Source organism: Lynx rufus, unplaced genomic scaffold (genome assembly GCF_022079265.1).
Source record: "Lynx rufus isolate CCGP_SWC_20201006 ecotype Redwood Valley unplaced genomic scaffold, mLynRuf1.p SCAF_1, whole genome shotgun sequence".
Classification (NCBI taxonomy): Eukaryota; Metazoa; Chordata; class Mammalia; order Carnivora; family Felidae; genus Lynx; species Lynx rufus.
The window spans coordinates 25,811,095-25,828,153 of NW_025814823.1; the positions used below are offsets into that span (position 1 = coordinate 25,811,095).

At 39.1% G+C, this 17,059-nt stretch overlaps 1 protein-coding gene across 3 annotated transcripts in view; it reads right to left on the reverse strand.

Annotated features, from left to right (window-relative positions):
• The window catches only part of GPALPP1 (GPALPP motifs containing 1), a 32,977-nt gene that overhangs the window by 8,939 nt on the left and 6,979 nt on the right, over positions 1–17,059 (reverse strand). For all 3 annotated transcript variants that reach the window (XM_047080009.1, XM_047079999.1, XM_047079988.1), the window contains exons 5-8: positions 13,566–13,697; positions 12,951–13,115; positions 3,974–4,072; positions 423–641 (exon numbers count right to left, since the gene is read on the reverse strand). In XM_047080009.1, coding sequence (XP_046935965.1) covers positions 423–641; positions 3,974–4,072; positions 12,951–13,115; positions 13,566–13,697 — 615 coding nt within the window. The remainder of the gene's footprint in view (positions 1–422; positions 642–3,973; positions 4,073–12,950; positions 13,116–13,565; positions 13,698–17,059) is intronic.

Sequence of the window (17,059 nt, forward strand, 5' to 3'; positions counted from 1 at the left end):
TATGGGTTCGAGCCCTGTGTCACCGCAGAGCCTGCCTGGGATCCTCTCTCTGTCTCTCAAAATAAATAAACTTAAAAAAAAAACAAAAAAAGCATGCACATTTACCCCAGCCTCAAACCACTCTTTCCTTTGCCATTTCTTCTAAACTAAACTTAAATTTTAGTGTCTTTAATGGCAATGCCTGGTTAGGTTATTATGAGGACAAGGCTACTTTTCCAGTAAACTACATTTTTTATCACACAAGGCTGAATATTAAAAAAAAAAAAATCACCGTTTACTTATAGAAAAAGATTTTAAGGTTTATAATCTACTTTATTATAAAAGGGAATAGATTTTTACATGCAATCATTCGCGGATAACAGATTATATAGAAAAGTTCAAGTTCATCAGTTTGAAACTATACCTCACTGAAGTATACTTACTTATAAAAACATACTGCCTTTGCCGTGTGAAAATCTGGTGTTTAGTTCTCTAGATTTCTTTATCAGGGCTTTTTTCTGAGCTTCATCAAACTGATTAACTTTGAGATCCTTATCACGATCAAATGGTATTCGTTCTTGGGGCTTATTTTTCTCTTCAGCGGCCTTAGTCTTTAATTTCTTATGATGAATGTCCATAAGAGATTCTGATCTTTTTGATTCCTGGGGAGAGCAGGAGAGTAGAAGTGAAAATCTTTGTTGGTATAGACTACGGACCGAATACGATCACGAACAAAATGGTTAAGCAGTGATGACGAACACTAGAGAGGGCTTTTCACAAATCCTAACAATTTTTGCCAAAACCAATACAGCATCTCTGAAACAAATACGTAACAGGGGCAAATTCAATCAGCCAAAATGAAGGTTATCTACTAACTACTGCCACACACACTCACAGGCAAGACAGAGGGGGAACACATGTTTAAATTTTTTTTTTTCAACGTTTTTTATTTATTTTTGGGACAGAGAGAGACAGAGCATGAACGGGGGAGGGGCAGAGAGAGAGGGAGACACAGAATCTGAAACAGGCTCCAGGCTCTGAGCTGTCAGCACAGAGCCCGACGCGGGGCTCGAACTCATGGACCACAAGATCGTGACCTGAGCTGAAGTCGGACGCGTAACCGACTGCGCCACCCAGGCGCCCCGGAACACATGTTTAAATAACCATAATGAGAAGCATCCTGCGACGTGCCACAAAGTGCAAACCAAGAACACGGCTGAGAGAGGAAGAGCAAGTCCATCGTTGCCTAGAAGCCTGGTTAGAGTTTCACGGATGCGTGGGTCTGTGAAACCCGAACGAGCGGACGGGAATAGGAAGGGCCCTGCCAGGCTGAAGCGAGAACAAGGGCAAACCAGAAAAGTAATGGCACGGAAGCGATCAAATTCAAGGCCTGTTCGGGATATACAGTGGCATATTCCATACGCTAAGAGAGTTCTGTTCCTTCCGGTTTTGTTCTTTCTCCGACATCCCTTATTTTCTTTCTTCTTAGCTGGGACAGGTGCTCACATTTTCAAATATATCTAGTAGGATGAGGTCTGGGCAAAAGCAACTGGCTTCATCAATTAGAGATTCATTGTAGACTTCTCAGTATTGACCGAAGTACAAGACAGAAGGGCCCTAGACTGAAGAAGCAGGGAGTGGAAAGCAGCAGCAGAGGTAGGCAGTGTAGACCGGCAGCTTGCAAAGTGGGGCACGGGGCATATGCGGGCCTGGGGGCTACAGAGAGTGGATTACACATGGTGGGAAGGTATGGCTAATTTTAAGATTATCCACCCACAACTCTCAACTTCTTCATGTAACCTCACTTCAAATTGATTTGGTTGATGATGCATCTTTTTATCTCTCTAAAAAAATTTTTTTTAACGTTTATTCATTTTTGAGAGAGAGAGACAGAGCACAAGTGGGGGAGCAGCAGAGAGAGAGGGAGACACAGAATCCGAAGCAGGCTCCTGGTTCTGAGCTGTCAGCACAGAGCCTAATGCAGGGCTCGAACTCACTGATTGAGTGATCGTGACCTGAGCTGAAGTCAGATGCCTAATGGACCGAGCCCCCCAGGCACCCCTCTTTTTATCTTGATCTCTCCCCTTTTATTATAGCTCTTTGCCATTTAACAAGGGAGAGGCCTCTCAGAATCTCCCTGTAAGAATACTGCCTAGGAGAGCAAGTCTCCATGGTTTCAAACAAAAAATGTGAAATACTGGCACGAGGGAACTTCCTCTGACTGAGGAACTGTAAGCCCAGGACGGCTCTGTGTTCTGTATCTGAAACAAATTTCTCTTAAGTGTGTGGTGTCCCTCGGAAATTGATGTTTTGCTTTTTGTTGGAATGATCTGTGTGCAGACACTGAATAGACGGGCAATGGAAGAAAGGGCAAGTTTTGCTTAGCAACCACATCTCTTCCAGGCCCTACCTTGTTAAAAAATGTGAGAGCAAAGAAGTAAAAAGAGCTCTGTGAAAGCAACAGAAAAAGGCGTTGGTAAGAAACGTTAAAAATGGTAGCATCTTATTTCATCCAGGAGACAAACTCATGATATCTATCTACTTTAGAACTCAGAAGTGCCACTGGAATAATCAGGAACACATCTATTTGAATGGAAAAATGAAGTGAGAGTTTCTGATAGAAAGTAAGTCTTACTTGGCTGATTTGACAAATCAGAACTGACTTTGTCAATTAGGTTATATGGTAGTTATTCCCTATCCACTGAATAAGCTCAATCTGGAGCTGCAGGTTTTAGCAGAATGTACAAAAGATATTATGTTAGTTGAGTATTTATTTGAATTACCACTATTTCCATCTTCTTAATCCCTCTCACTCATTTCATAAATCTTGGTCAAATCTTTTAGAAAAAAATAGATATGCAAGTCAAATGCTTTCTAATTCTTTATTTTCAGGAAAATTGAAGGAAATTTAAAACATTCATTAGTTATTGCTAAGAAAAAATAAGCTCTCAATACATAGAGCGTGGAGAAATAGGAACTTAAGTTCTGGATTCAGAAAAATCTGGGTTGCAATGGTGGTCCTGATAGTTTCAACACTGGTAACCTTGGGCAAACAATTTGAACTTCATTTTATCAGCTGTAAAATGGTAGTAATCATTTTCCAATATTTGGGTGGGGAGGAGTTAAATGACGTAATTAAAAAGGATTTAGTAGTGTCAGGTATATAAGAATCACTCATAAATGCCATGTGTCAGATTTACTGATCATTTACTATAATGTAATCTTCACATTACCTCCGCAAACTAAAAGTTATTCTCATTATATAGATCCAGAAAGAAAAATTAAGAAAATAAAGTAACTGGACCAGTGTGAAAAATAGTGAAGGACGTCCTAATGAGTTGACAGTTGAGAGATCATTAATAATTTCTGTTAATAGATCTCTATGAGGTTTAAGTAAATAACTCAGAAATTGTTTAAAGAATTGAATGGAGGGGCACTTGAGTGGCTCAGTCAGTTAAGCGTCTGACTTCAGCTCAGGTCATGATCTCACAGTTTGTGAGTTCGAGCCCCGTGTCAGGCTCTGTGCTGACAGCTTGAAGCCTGGAGCCTGCTTCAGATTCTAGGTCTACTCCTCTCTCTGCCCCTCCCCTGCTCATGCTCTGTGTCTCTCTGTCTCTCAACAATAAATAAGTGTTAAAAATTAAAAAAAAAAAAAAAAAAGAATTGAATGGATCGCTATAATGAACTGCATTCCATTCTCATCCACTTCTTTATGTAAACATGATTCCTTCCTTCCTTCCTTCCTTCCTTCATTAAACTACAAACTGAAAACATTACATGAATACATGAAAAAATCCTACAAAAAGCCTATAAAAAGGATTTTATATAACTATACATTATACAACAGAATGGAATATTTCTAAGGGCAGATGTACAGAAAAACACTGAGGTAAAAAGGAAGACATATAAAAGAATGAGAAACAAGAAAGAAAATATAAGAAGAGCATTGAAGGATACAAAAAAAGAAAAGCTTATATATTTTATTCTTACTCACATTGTATGAGGACACCTGCTCAGCCAATCTCTTTTCCCTTCCTGACAATATATGTTCTTCATCCTTCTTATTGAATGACTTCCTTGCTTCTTGTGTTTCCTGAAGAATGAACACAGGTTAACACATTACTGAACCATACAGTTAAGTAAAAAAAAAAAAAAAAAAAAAAAAGAAATACTATTATTTTTACTCAGATTGACTAAATAAGAGACTAGAGTAAGTTTGTTGAATCTTTTCCACTATGAATATGAATAGAGTTGGTAAGGGATCAGTTCATGTTCTACTCAGTGATTTTCTTGAAAACAAGAAGAAAACCTATTCAGATCAATAGAAAAACCTATTTACTTAGTTGTGTGTGTCAAATTCACAAAGGAGTTTGACAAATAATGATGAATTGTAGGAGAGGAAATTAGGCTTTAAAAGAAATCTGAGAGGGGCACCTGGCTGGCTCAGTGGGTAGAGCATGTGACTTTTTGAGCTCAGGGTTGTAAGTCTGAGCCCCACCTTGGATATATAGATTACTTAAAAATAAAGCCTTAAAAAAATAGAAAAGAAATCTTACATTATCTGTTTTTAAAAGTAGTAATATCATTCTTGAGGGAAAAAAATAATGAAAAAGAAAAGGTTTACAGTTTGGAAAAGAAATAATAAAACTATCTTTATTCACAGATGACATGACTATGTAGAAAACTCCAAAGCATCCATGAAAATACTCCTGGAACTAATAAAAAAGTACACTAGATCAAAGCTGCAGGATACAAGGTCAATATACAAAATATACCAACAACGAACAACTGGAATTCGAAATTAAAAAAAAAAATTAACAATAGTGTATACACAAGATGAAGTACTTAGATAGATTTCCAACAAATTTTAATTAGAAAAAAAAAATTCTAGAGAATACAGTCCCAACCAGGGATGAGAAAAGCCCACATAAAAACAATTTAAAAGCACTGTCACAAAGCATTTAAAAAAAATTTTTTTTAACCTTTATTTATTTTTGAGACAGAGAGAGACAGAGCATGAACGGGGGAGGGTCAGAGAGAGGGAGACACAGAATCCAAAACAGGCTCCAGGCTCTGAGCTGTCAGCACAGAGCCCGACGCGGGGCTCGAACTCATGGACTACAAGATCACGACCTGAGGTGAAGTCGGACGCTCAACTGACTGAGCCACCCAGGCGCCCCTCTCAAAGCATATTTTAATATTGTTGTTATCTGCTTAAGAAAACCAAAAAGGTCATCTATAATGTTTATCTTAATAATATACAAAACAGGGGCTCCTAGCGGGCTCAGTTGGTAGAACACATGACTCTTGATCTTAGGGTTTGAGTTCACGCCCCACATTGGGTGTGGAGCCTACTTAAAACACATGTACAAAACAACACTGCATTTGCTAAAGTATGTTAAAAACATAGGCATAGCTCAGTTCTTATTTTCTCATAAAAATTTTCCTAGAAAACATGCTTTCGTTTATTAATATTAAGGGGAAAATGATATTATGGTAAAATGGCGATAAAAACCTGACCATTTAATATTTAAGAGTTAACAGATCTAATCAAGACTGGGAGGTAAGGTAATAATAGATGTCAGCGAATTTTATTTATTTATTTTAAAACAATGTTTATTTATTTTGAGAGAAAAAGTGTCCGAGCGGGGAAGGGACAGTGAGAGAGGGAGAGAGAGAATTCCAAACGGACTGTGCTGTCAGGAAGGAGCCCAACATGGGGCTTAATCTCACAAACCATGAGATCATGGCCTGAACTGAAATCAAGAGGCAGAGGCTTAACTGAGCCACCCAGGTTAGCCACCCTCTACCTAACATTTAAAGAAGAACTAATACCTATTCTCAAACTATTCCAAAAAACAGAAAAGAAAACTTCCAAATTCATTCCATGAAGCCAACATTACCCTGATACCAAAACCAAATAAAGACACCACTAAACAAGAGAACTATAAGCCAATATCCCTGATGAACATAGATGTAAAAATTCTCAATAAAATACTAGCAAACTGAATCCAACAATACATGAGAAAAATCATTCACTATGATCAAGTGAGATTTATTCCTAGGTTGCAAAGATGGCTCAGTATTTGCAAATCAATCAGGGTGAGACATCACATTAATAAAAGAAAGGGTAAGAACCACCTGATCATTTCAATAGATGCAGAAAAAGCATCTGAGAAAGTACAACATCCATTCGTGATAAAAATCCTCAAGAAGGTGGGTTTAGAGGGAACATAACCTCAACGTAATAAAGGCCATCTATGAAAAACCCACAGCTAAGATCACCCTAAATGGGGAAAACAGAGATCTTCCTCTACCGTCAGGAGTAAGACAGGGTTGTCCACTCTCACCACTGTTGTTCAACACAGTACTGGAAGTCCTAGCCACAGCAATCAGACAGCAAAAAGAAGTAAAAGGTATCCAAATCGGCAAGGAAGAAGTGAAATTTTCACTCTTTGCAGATGACATGATATTCTATATAGAAAACCCAAAAGACTCCACCAAAAAACTGAACTGATAAATGAATTTAGTAAAGTCGCATAGTACAAGATCAATGTGTAGAAATCTGTTGCATTTGTATACACCAATAATGAAGCAAGAAAAAGAGGAATTAAGGAATTAATCCCATGTGCAACTGCAGCCAAAAAAGTAAGATACCTAGGAATAAACCTAACCAAAGAGGTGAAAAACTTGTGCTCTGAAAACTATAGAACACTGATGAAAAAAATTCAAGATGACACAAAGAAATGGAAAGACATTCCAGGCTCCTAGATTGGAAGAACAGATATTACTATCCAAAGTAATCTACACATTTAATGCAATCCCTATCACAATACCAACGCATTTTTCATGGAACTCGAACAAACATTCCTAAAATTTGTACGGAACCACAGAAGACTCTGAAGAGCCAGAGCAACCTTGGAACAAAAACAAAAACAAAAACAAAAACAAAAACAAAAACAAAAACAAAAACAAAGTTGGAGGCATCACAACTCCAGACTTCAAGTTATACTACAAAGCTGTAGTAATCAAAACAGTATGGTACTGGCACAAACATAGACACCTAGATCAATGGAACAGAACAGAAATCACAGAAATGAACCCACAAATATATGGTCAATTAATCTTCGACAAAGCAAGAAAGAATATCCAATGGGAAAAGGAACGTCTCTTTAACAAATGGTGCTGAGAAAACCGGATAGCCACATGAAATAGAATTAGCCTGAACCACTGTCTTACACCAAACACAAACATAAATCCAACATGGATTAAAGACCTAAATGGGAGACCTGAAGCCATAAAAATCCTAGAAGAGGGGTGCCTGGGTGGCTCAGCCGGTTGAGCGTCCAATTCTTGATTTTGTCTCAGGTCAAGATCCTAAGGGTAGTGGGATTGAGCCCACTATATTGAGTATGGAGCCTACTTAAGATTCTCTCTCTTTCTTTGCCCCATTTCCTTGCTCTCATGCTCTCTCTAAAAATAAATAAATGAAATGAAATGAAATGAAATGAAATGAAATAAAAATAAAATAAATAAAATAAAATAAAATAAAATTAAATTAAATTAAAACACTCTAGAAGAGAACACAAGCAGTAACTTCTTAGACACTGGCCTTAGCAACTTCTTCTAGATATGTTGCAAGGGAAACAAAATAAAAAATAAACTACCAGAACGACATCAAAATAAAAAGCTTCTGCACAGCGAAGGAAACAATCAACAAAACTAAAAGGCAACCTATGGAATGGGAGAAGATATTTGAAAATGGCATATTGGATAAAGAGTTAGTATCCAAAACCTCTAAAGAAATTATCAAACGTTGGGGCGCCTGGGTGGCGCAGTCGGTTAAGCGTCCGACTTCAGCCAGGTCACGATCTCGCGGTCCGGGAGTTCGAGCCCCGCGTCAGGCTCTGGGCTGATGGCTCGGAGCCTGGAGCCTGTTTCCGATTCTGTGTCTCCCTCTCTCTCTGCCCCTCCCCCGTTCATGCTGTCTCTCTCTGTCCCAAAAATAAATAAACGTTGAAAAAAAAAATTAAAAAAAAAAAAGAAATTATCAAACGCAACACCCCAAAACTAAATAATCCAATTAAAAAATGGGCAGAAGACATACAGATGGCCGGCCAACAGATACACGAAAACATGCTCACCATCACTTATCATCAGGGAGATACAAATCAAATCCACGTGATATTCCACACCTGTAAGAATGGCTAAAATCAACAACACAAGAAACAACAAATGTTGGTGAGGATGTGGAGAAAGGGGAACTCTCTTACACCACTGGTGGCCCATTGGTGGGAATGCAAACTGGTGCAGCCACTGTGGAAAACAGTATGAAGGTTCCTCAGAAAGGTAAAAATAGAACTACCCTATAATCTGGCAATTGCACTAGATATTTATCCAAAGAATACAAAAATAATAATTTGAAGGGATACATACACCCGGATGTTTATAGGAGCCAAACTATGGAAACAGTCCAAGTGTCCATCAATTGATGAATGGATAAAGAAGATGTGGTATATATATAAATGGAATATTGCCCAGCCATAAAAAAAAGAATGAAATCTTGCCATTTGCAACAACATGGACGGAGCTAGAGAGTATTATGCTAAGCGAAATAGGTCTGTGAAAGACAAACACCATTATGATTTCACTCATAATGCAATTTTTTTTAACGTTTATTTATTTATTTATTTATTTTTATTTTTATTTTTTTCAATTTTTTTTTCCAACGTTTATTTATTTTTGGGACAGAGAGAGACAGAGCATGAACGGGGGAGGGGCAGAGAGAGAGGGAGACACAGAATCGGAAGCAGGCTCCAGGCTCTGAGCCATCAGCCCAGAGCCCGACGTGGGGCTTGAACTCACGGACCGCGAGATCGTGACCTCCGTGATCGTGACCTGGCTGAAGTCGGACGCTTAACCGACTGCGCCACCCAGGCGCCCCTAACGTTTATTTATTTTTGAGACAGAGAGAGACAAAGCATGAACGGGGGAGGGGCAGAGAGAGAGGGAGACACAGAATCAGAAGCAGGCTCCAGGCTCCCAGCCATCAGCCCAGAGCCTGACGCGGGGCTCGAACTCATGGACCGCGAGATCGTGACCTGAGCTGAAGTCGGATGCCTAACTGACTGAGCCACCCAGGCGCCCCACTCATAATGCAATTTAAGAAATAAATGAGCAAATGAGGAAAAAAAAAAAAAAAAAAGAGAGGCAAACCAAGAAACAGACTTTTAACTATAGAGAACAAACTGATGTTACCAGAAGGGAAGTGGGTGTTGGGATGGGTTAAATAGGTGATGGGGATTAAGGAGGGCACTTGTGAGCACCAGGCATTGTATGGAAGTGTTGAATCACTATATTGTATACACTGTATGGTTAACTAACTAGAATTTAAATAAAATAAAAGCTTAAAAAAAAGATGGCATCATAAGAAAAAAATGGAAAGATGGAGAAAGTCTGTCAAAAAGGAAATTTAGCTAAGATCCGTGACAAAAACTAGTCATAAACTTTACACAGAATGAAATACACAAGAAAATGAATGGCTCTCCAATACTGTATAGTTTATACCATAAATATGAGTCTGTGGTACTATACGCTACTTTTTAAAGTTTTTATTTATTTATTTTGAGAGAGAGAGAGAGATATAGAGAAAGAGGAAGAACAAGCCTTCGACAGAGAAGGAAAGAAAGAATCCCAAGCAGGCTCCGCACTGTCAGTGCAGAGCCCGATGTGGGGCCTGAACTCACAAACCATGAGATCATGACCTGAGCCAAAATCAAGAGTCGGATGCTTAACCGACTGAGCCAGCCAGGCGCCTCTGTGGTACTATATGCCAAATATAGTATCCCATAAAATTTAAGGAGTATTAATAATCCCTTTATGAATTTGCTGTAGAACTGAACAAAACACTTTTAAGTACTGAAAAGAAAAAGATCTGAAGAACTTAATCATAGGTCCTAAAATCACTGGGTTGTCTAATTTCCATTTGCTCCATTTTTCTGATATTTTCCTTGGAAGAAGAGTCCCTCCATATCTGGCTGTAGGCTAGATTTACCTATAGTGAGGAACAGAGGGAGAGAGAAAAGCACAACTAACATAGACATGAATAAATTCACGTAAACAAGGGAATGTCTTTTCTGGAAACAATCTTAAAGGCTAAATTACAAAAATGCCAATATATTATTTTTATAAAACACCAGTTAAGAAAGAGTAGACAGGCACCGCAACACTAGTCATTCAAAGCATGCAGCTTACTTCCACACCACCTCTTTTTAAAAAAAAAAAAAAATTTTTTTTAAGGTTGATTCATTTTTTAGAGGCAGAGACAGAGCACGAGTGGGGGAGGGGCAGAGATAGGGAGAGACAGAATCCGAAGCAGGCTCCAGGCTCTGAGCTGTCAGCACAGAGCCCAATGCGGGGCTCGAACCCATGAACTGTGAGATCACGACCTGAGCTGAAGTTGGATGCTCAACCAGCTGAGCCACCCAGGTGCCCCCACACCACCTTTTCTGTTGCCTCTTCTGCCTCAGGTGTGTTGGTTCACCTCAACTTTCTATTACAACTCTTAGATTTCCCTTAATCTTCTGGACCAAAGAGAATTTACAATTTTGCCACATGTGCAAGGTAGGGTGCTAAAATCTGGAGACATTACATCCACATTTTAAGAATAACACGGGGGGCGCCTGGGTGGCTCAGTCGGTTAGGCATCCGACTTCAGCTCAGGTCATGATCTCACAATTTGTAGGTCTGAACCCTACATCGGGCTCTGTGCTGACAGCTCAGAGCCTGGAGCCTGCTTTGAATTCTGTGTCTCTCTCTCTGGGCCTTCCCTGCATGTGCTCTGTCCTTCTCTCTCTCTCAAAAATAAATAAACATTAAAAAAAAAAAAAAGGGTAACATGGGGTATTTTATATCCAATTCTCCACTAAAATGAAAACTCCATAAGAAGCTTTTCCAGGGCACCAGGGTGGTTCAGTTAGTTAGGTGTCTGACTCTTGATTTCAGCTCAGGTCATGATCTCATGTTTTTTTTTTTTTTTTTTTTTTTTAAATTTTTTTTTTCAACGTTTATTTATTTTTGGGACAGAGAGAGACAGAGCATGAACGGGGGAGGGGCAGAGAGAGAGGGAGACACAGAATCGGAAACAGGTTCCAGGCTCCGAGCCATCAGCCCAGAGCCCGACGCGGGGCTCGAACTCACGGACTGCGAGATCGTGACCTGGCTGAAGTCGGACGCTTAACCGACTGCGCCACCCAGGCGCCCCAGATCTCATGGTTTTTAAGATCGAGCCTGCATAGGGCTCTGGGTGCCAGCCTGGATCCTATTTGGGATTCTCTCTCTCTCTCTCTCTCTCTCTCTCTCTCTTTCTCCTCCTCCCCTACTTGTGTGCACATGTGTTCTTTCATTCTCTCTCTCTCTCAAAATAAATAAGCTTGAGAAAAAAGACAAAGCTTTTCCATTTTGCTATTACCTACAACCAAACTGAATGCCTGGCAGAGAAGGTATTCAATTTATAGTTACAGAATGAAAAGAGAAGGTCTCATAATTCTTGGTACTGATGGAGAAGATAAACAGAGTAGAGGAATGAATGAAGCGTGGAACTATGGAAGTCAAAACTGGAAAGCTGTAGCCTTCAGGTGCCAATTACTCAAGCATTCAAATTTGAATTAAAGGGAGTAAAAACCTTCGGATGGGGTAAATTTAAGAAGTAGTGCTGGGGGTATTTCTAATTTACAATGGTTCAATTCCTTTTTTTAATTTTTTTTTTTAACGTTTATTTATTTTTGAGACAGAGAGAGACAGAGCATGAACAGGGGAGGGTCAGAGAGAGAGGAAGACACAGAATCTGAAACAGGCTCCAGGCTCTGAGCTGTCAGCACAGAGCTTGACGCGGGGCTCAAACTCACGAACCGCGAGATCATGACCTGAGCCGAAGTCGGACGCTTAACCGACTGAGCCACCCAGGTGCCCCACAGTGGTTCAATTCCTAATTTATAATGGAAGATTTTGTAAAAAGCAGAGTCAATAATGCATTCTATCCAAACTTCTTTTCTTTTTTAGCAAATTATTTAACGCATTAATGAAAGCGTTTCTTTTTTTAAAAACTGAGGTTTAACTGATGAAACATTTTATTAGTTTCAGGTGTACAACATGATTCAATATTTGTTATATATTGTAAAATAATCAAAATAAGTCAACATCCATCACCATATACAGCTACCAACATTTATTCCATTTGTGATGAGGACTTTCAAGATCCACTCTCCTAGCTAATTTCAAATACACGATACAGTATTACTAAGTATAGTTACCATAGTACATATGTCCCCATGAGTTTTATTTACTTCCTCCATTTTGCCTCCCCCTACCTCCAGGCAACCACCAGTCTATTCTCTATATCCATGACTTTTTTTTTTTTTTCTGGTTTGTTTTTTTAGATTCTGCACAGAAGGGAGATCATATAGTATTCAGCACTATCAATGAAAGCATTTCTTGCCTATTTTGACAGTAACACAAAACATAGTGCACCTGAAGTAAGGTCATTTTGTGGGAGAATCTCTATGTATCATTTAACCTAGGTGAACCCGTGGCTTTAGTTTCATGGAGACAGTATGATGGTGTATAAGGACTAGAGAATTTAGAATTATAGAAAGGTCTAGAATAGAATTATTATTCATTACTAATCAGCCCTCTAATTCCAGAAAAGTGGACCTCATAAAAGTTAGTTTCTCCCTCTATAAAATGAAGTCAGTAAGTCCAGATCTCTGGGTTTTCTTGAGATTTAAATGAGATAATTCATTGGGAAATCGCAAGCAATTGGTGTCACTGTCCTTATTTTCTTTCAGGGAGAAATCTGTATTTTCCCTTTGGAATCATAATTTTAAAATAGTACCTTTAAATCATTATGCCTTCTATGTTTTCAAAATACAGCCAACATGGGCAGAAATACATGCACAAACAAGCTCTCTCACCTTAGCTCTCCTCTCCCTGTCAGCTGGGGTGTCTGTCCAGACCGATCGATCCCCAGATTTCTCATCGGCTCGTCTCTTAAAAGTTCTGGGCCCGAGACCAAAGTCTTTCATTTCTGGAGGAAGCTCAGTCATCCATGACTCTCTTGTAATTGGTTTGGATGAATTCTTTAACAGAAGTAAAAAATCAAACAGTCAAAAAAAAAAAGAAAAGTAGCCCAGAAAGTGTTTGTAAGATACTGTATAAGTGGTCATGTTTCTCAATTGAGGCTTTAAGAGAAAGAATTTAATATAAAGGATTATATTTTGTCATATATGTTACAATTACCTCATCCAATTTATTGTTCTTTTGACTTTGTTATCTTTTGCCACACAGAAATTTTTAAATAGGCAAATTTGCCAGCCTTTTCCTTTTACAGCTTCTAGATTACCTTGCTCCTAAGTTTTCTTTATATACGTATTGCATATATTTTATTTATATTATTAATTATATTATATTATTATTTATTTATATTACTTATATACATAATGTATATATTTTCTTTCATCTCGATTTTAAAATTTAGATTTTTAATCCATTTAGCCAATTTCTCAGAGTATAGTATATTTAAAACTTACATCATCTCCTCTGGTCAGTTTTTCTTTCATTCTCTGGGCCCTTTTTTCAAACTCTGTCGTGACGTTGTAGTTAACTGGTCCTTTTGCAGGCATGGGTCCAACAATGTCCTCATCTTCACTGCTATCTGTTTCCTTTTGAAATAAGACATTGCCTTTAAACCAGGAGCAGAGCCATAGGTTATAGAAAATGATCCTAAAATACTTAAAATTTCACTGCAACGGATTACTTAGAGACAATAAGACAAAAACGCAAACAATGTATTGCTGGCTAATCACTGAGCAACGAGGACCTTTTCCTCACCTAAAATCATTGTTGCACCATGTGCTAACTTGGATGTGAATTATAAAAAAATAAATTATAGAAAAAAATACTCTCATGGTATCAGTAGTGAAGGTGTTAAGAATAACAACAATGACGAGAGCTATTCTAAGTTGAAAATGTTCTGACTTAATCCTCACCAACAACCCTCTAAGACAAGGATAACAACCTGCATGATACTGACATGAAACTAAGCTCACCCAGGCGCCAATGGCTCTTGCCTTCTCTCTCCTGTTCTCTTCCCTCCAACCACACTGGACTTCTTTTAAAAAAAAATTTTTTTTTAATGTTTATATTTTTGGAGAGTGAGCCGGGGAGGGGCAGAGAGAGAGACAGACACAGGATCTGAAGCAGGCTCCAGGCTCTGAGCTTTTAGTACAGAGCCGAACACGAGGCTCAAACCCACGAACTGCGACATCATGACCTGAGCCGAAGTCGGGTGCTTAACTGACTGAGCCACCCGGGTACCCTCACAATGAACTTCTAAAGCCCTAACTTTCCTCCTCTCTACATTGCTTTCTCTTCAAATAAGCTATCTATGCTTTCTGGAACAATCTCTCCTGCCCTCTTTGCTGAGACATCTCCAACTCATCAGTCTTCAGTTTAGACATTTTCTCAGAGACAAAGACTTTTTCTCATTTCTTTAGGTTAGTTTAGATTCCCCTGTCATGGTTCCATAGTATTTTGTCTCAACCTTTTTTTAAAAAAATTTTTTTTAACGTTTATTTATTTTTGAGACAGAGAGAGCATGAATGGGGGAGGGTCAGAGAGAGAGGGAGACACAGAATCTGAAACAGGCTCCAGACTCTGAGCTATCAGCACAGAGCCCGATGCGGGGCTCAAACTCATGGATGGTGAGATCATGACCTGAGTCGAAGTCGGATGATCAACCAACTGAGCCACCCAGGTGCCCCTGGTCTCACCTTTTGAATCACTCATAATGTTAGATGTTTGTGTAATGTCCATATTCCCCACTACCCTGCAGGTTGATTAGTGTGATTATCTGGGACTATGTCTAACGTGCTCATTCATTCAACAAATACTTCCGAATGTCCCCTAGGGAGAAGACAAAATCTCCGTCCTCAACATTCTAGTGGGGAGAGGTCAACAATAAACAGAAAGAAGCAGTAACAGATGGTATCTGAGGTGCTGACAGATGCTATGGAGAGAATTAAAGGCCAGAAGGAGAGACGAGTAAAGGGAAGAGGAGATAGTAATTTTGAGCTAGGAGGTCAGAAACGACCTCACTAAGGTGACATTCCAGCCCAACACTGAAGCTCTGAGAGGCAAGCCACATAGATATCTAGGGGAAGACCACTCTGGGGAGACTTTGCAGGAATGAACAGTCAGGGGCAGGAGCCTACTGGGCGTAAGTGAGGAGGTACAGCAAGGAGCACAGTGTGGTCAGATTGACGTTAAGAGAGAAAATCATGGAGCTCAAGGAGACATTACAATGTGTAGGGCTCTAGTTTTAATTTAATTAAAAAAATTTTTTTTAATATTTATTTAATTAAAAAAATATTTATTTACTTTTGAAGGAGAGAGAGACAGAGCATGAGTGGGGGAAGAGCAGAGAGAGAGGGAGACACAGAATCCGAAGCAGGCTCCAGGCTCTGAGCTGTCAGCACAGTGTAATGGCTCTGTTTTTTATTGTTTTTATTTTTCATTTTTCTTAAGTAATCTCTACGTTTCACATGGGGCTCAAGCTCATGACACCACAATCAAGAGTCGCATGCTCTACGGAGCCAGCCAGGTGCCCCAGGGTTTGGCTTTTATGTAGAGAGAGGAGGAGCAGTGTGATAGTTCTGAGTGTGAATGACACAATCTGACTTCATCTTACCCAGGCTGCTCTAGCTGCCGTGTTGAGAGGAGGTAACAGAAAAACAAGGTTTAAAATATCAAGACCAATAAACAGATGAACTATGATTTGACTTAGACTAGGGGAGGAGCAGAAATGGTTGGACTGTGGATGTCCTTTGAAGGTGGGAGGAACTAGACTTGTTGACAGACTCATTCCTGTGACCATGTGCCTCATACACTGTAGTAGGTACTCTCTAGCTGTTGAAGGAAGGAGTAAATCACTCTGAAGTTCATGGTCTTAACCACTGCATTATATTTTCCTTGGTAACAGCCACAGTGTAACTGCTCAGTTCTCAATAGAGATGAACATCCAGGAAGTTACTACAGAATAACAGACTGAACAGGTGATCTAAAGCATTAAGAACTGGGCGTAAGGGGCACCTGGCTGGCTCGGTCAGGAGAGCAAGCGACTCTTTTTTTTTATTAAAAAAAACAACAACACTTTTTTAATGTTTTTTTTTTTTTTTTTTAATTTATTTTTGAGACAGAGCATGAGCACGGGAGGGGCAGAGAGACAGGGAGACACAGAATCCGAAGCAGGCTCCAGGCTCTGAGCTGTCAGCACAGAGCCTGATGCGGGGCTCGAACTCACGGACTCTGAGATCACGACCTGAGCTGAAGTCGGTTGCTTAACTGACTGAGACACCCAGGCGCCCCGAGAGCAAGCAACTTTTGATCTTGGGGTTGTGAGTTTGAGTCCCTTGTAGAGTGTAGAGATTACTTAAAAGTAAATCTTTAAAAATAAAAAACTTAAAAAGAAAAAAAAAAAGAACTGGGTTTAAGCTTTGGCTTTGATTAGTGCAAAGTGTGCAATCTTGGATAAGTTACCAAATTTCTCTGGTTTTTAGTATCTGTCAGATGGCGGATAATATCTATTTCATAAGGTTGCAGAGAAAATAATATCCATATATGGGGAAAAAGCATTACAAATTATAAAGTACTCTACAAATCTCAGCTATTGGTAAGGACCAGGCCTCTAACAAGAAAACAGCTTTCATACTTGACTCTGTAATCATTGACCAGTTTTTTCATAAAATCATTTAACCACCAGCTTTGTTAAATACAGGCACCAGAGATGGATGGATAAGAACTAATTTCAAGGTAGACCATTATCAAAAAATTCCTCAGCTGTCTTTTTTTCAGGTCAAATCACCATGATTCCTTAAACTTTTCATCATGTTGTATTTTCTGGCACTGTAAACATTGCCCTCAAGGATGAGAAGCATGAATAGATCACATTCTGTCAACATGTAACTGCCTTGTTATTTTTTTATAACATCTCAGTTCTGTGACAAGCTTCTGATTTAGTATACCT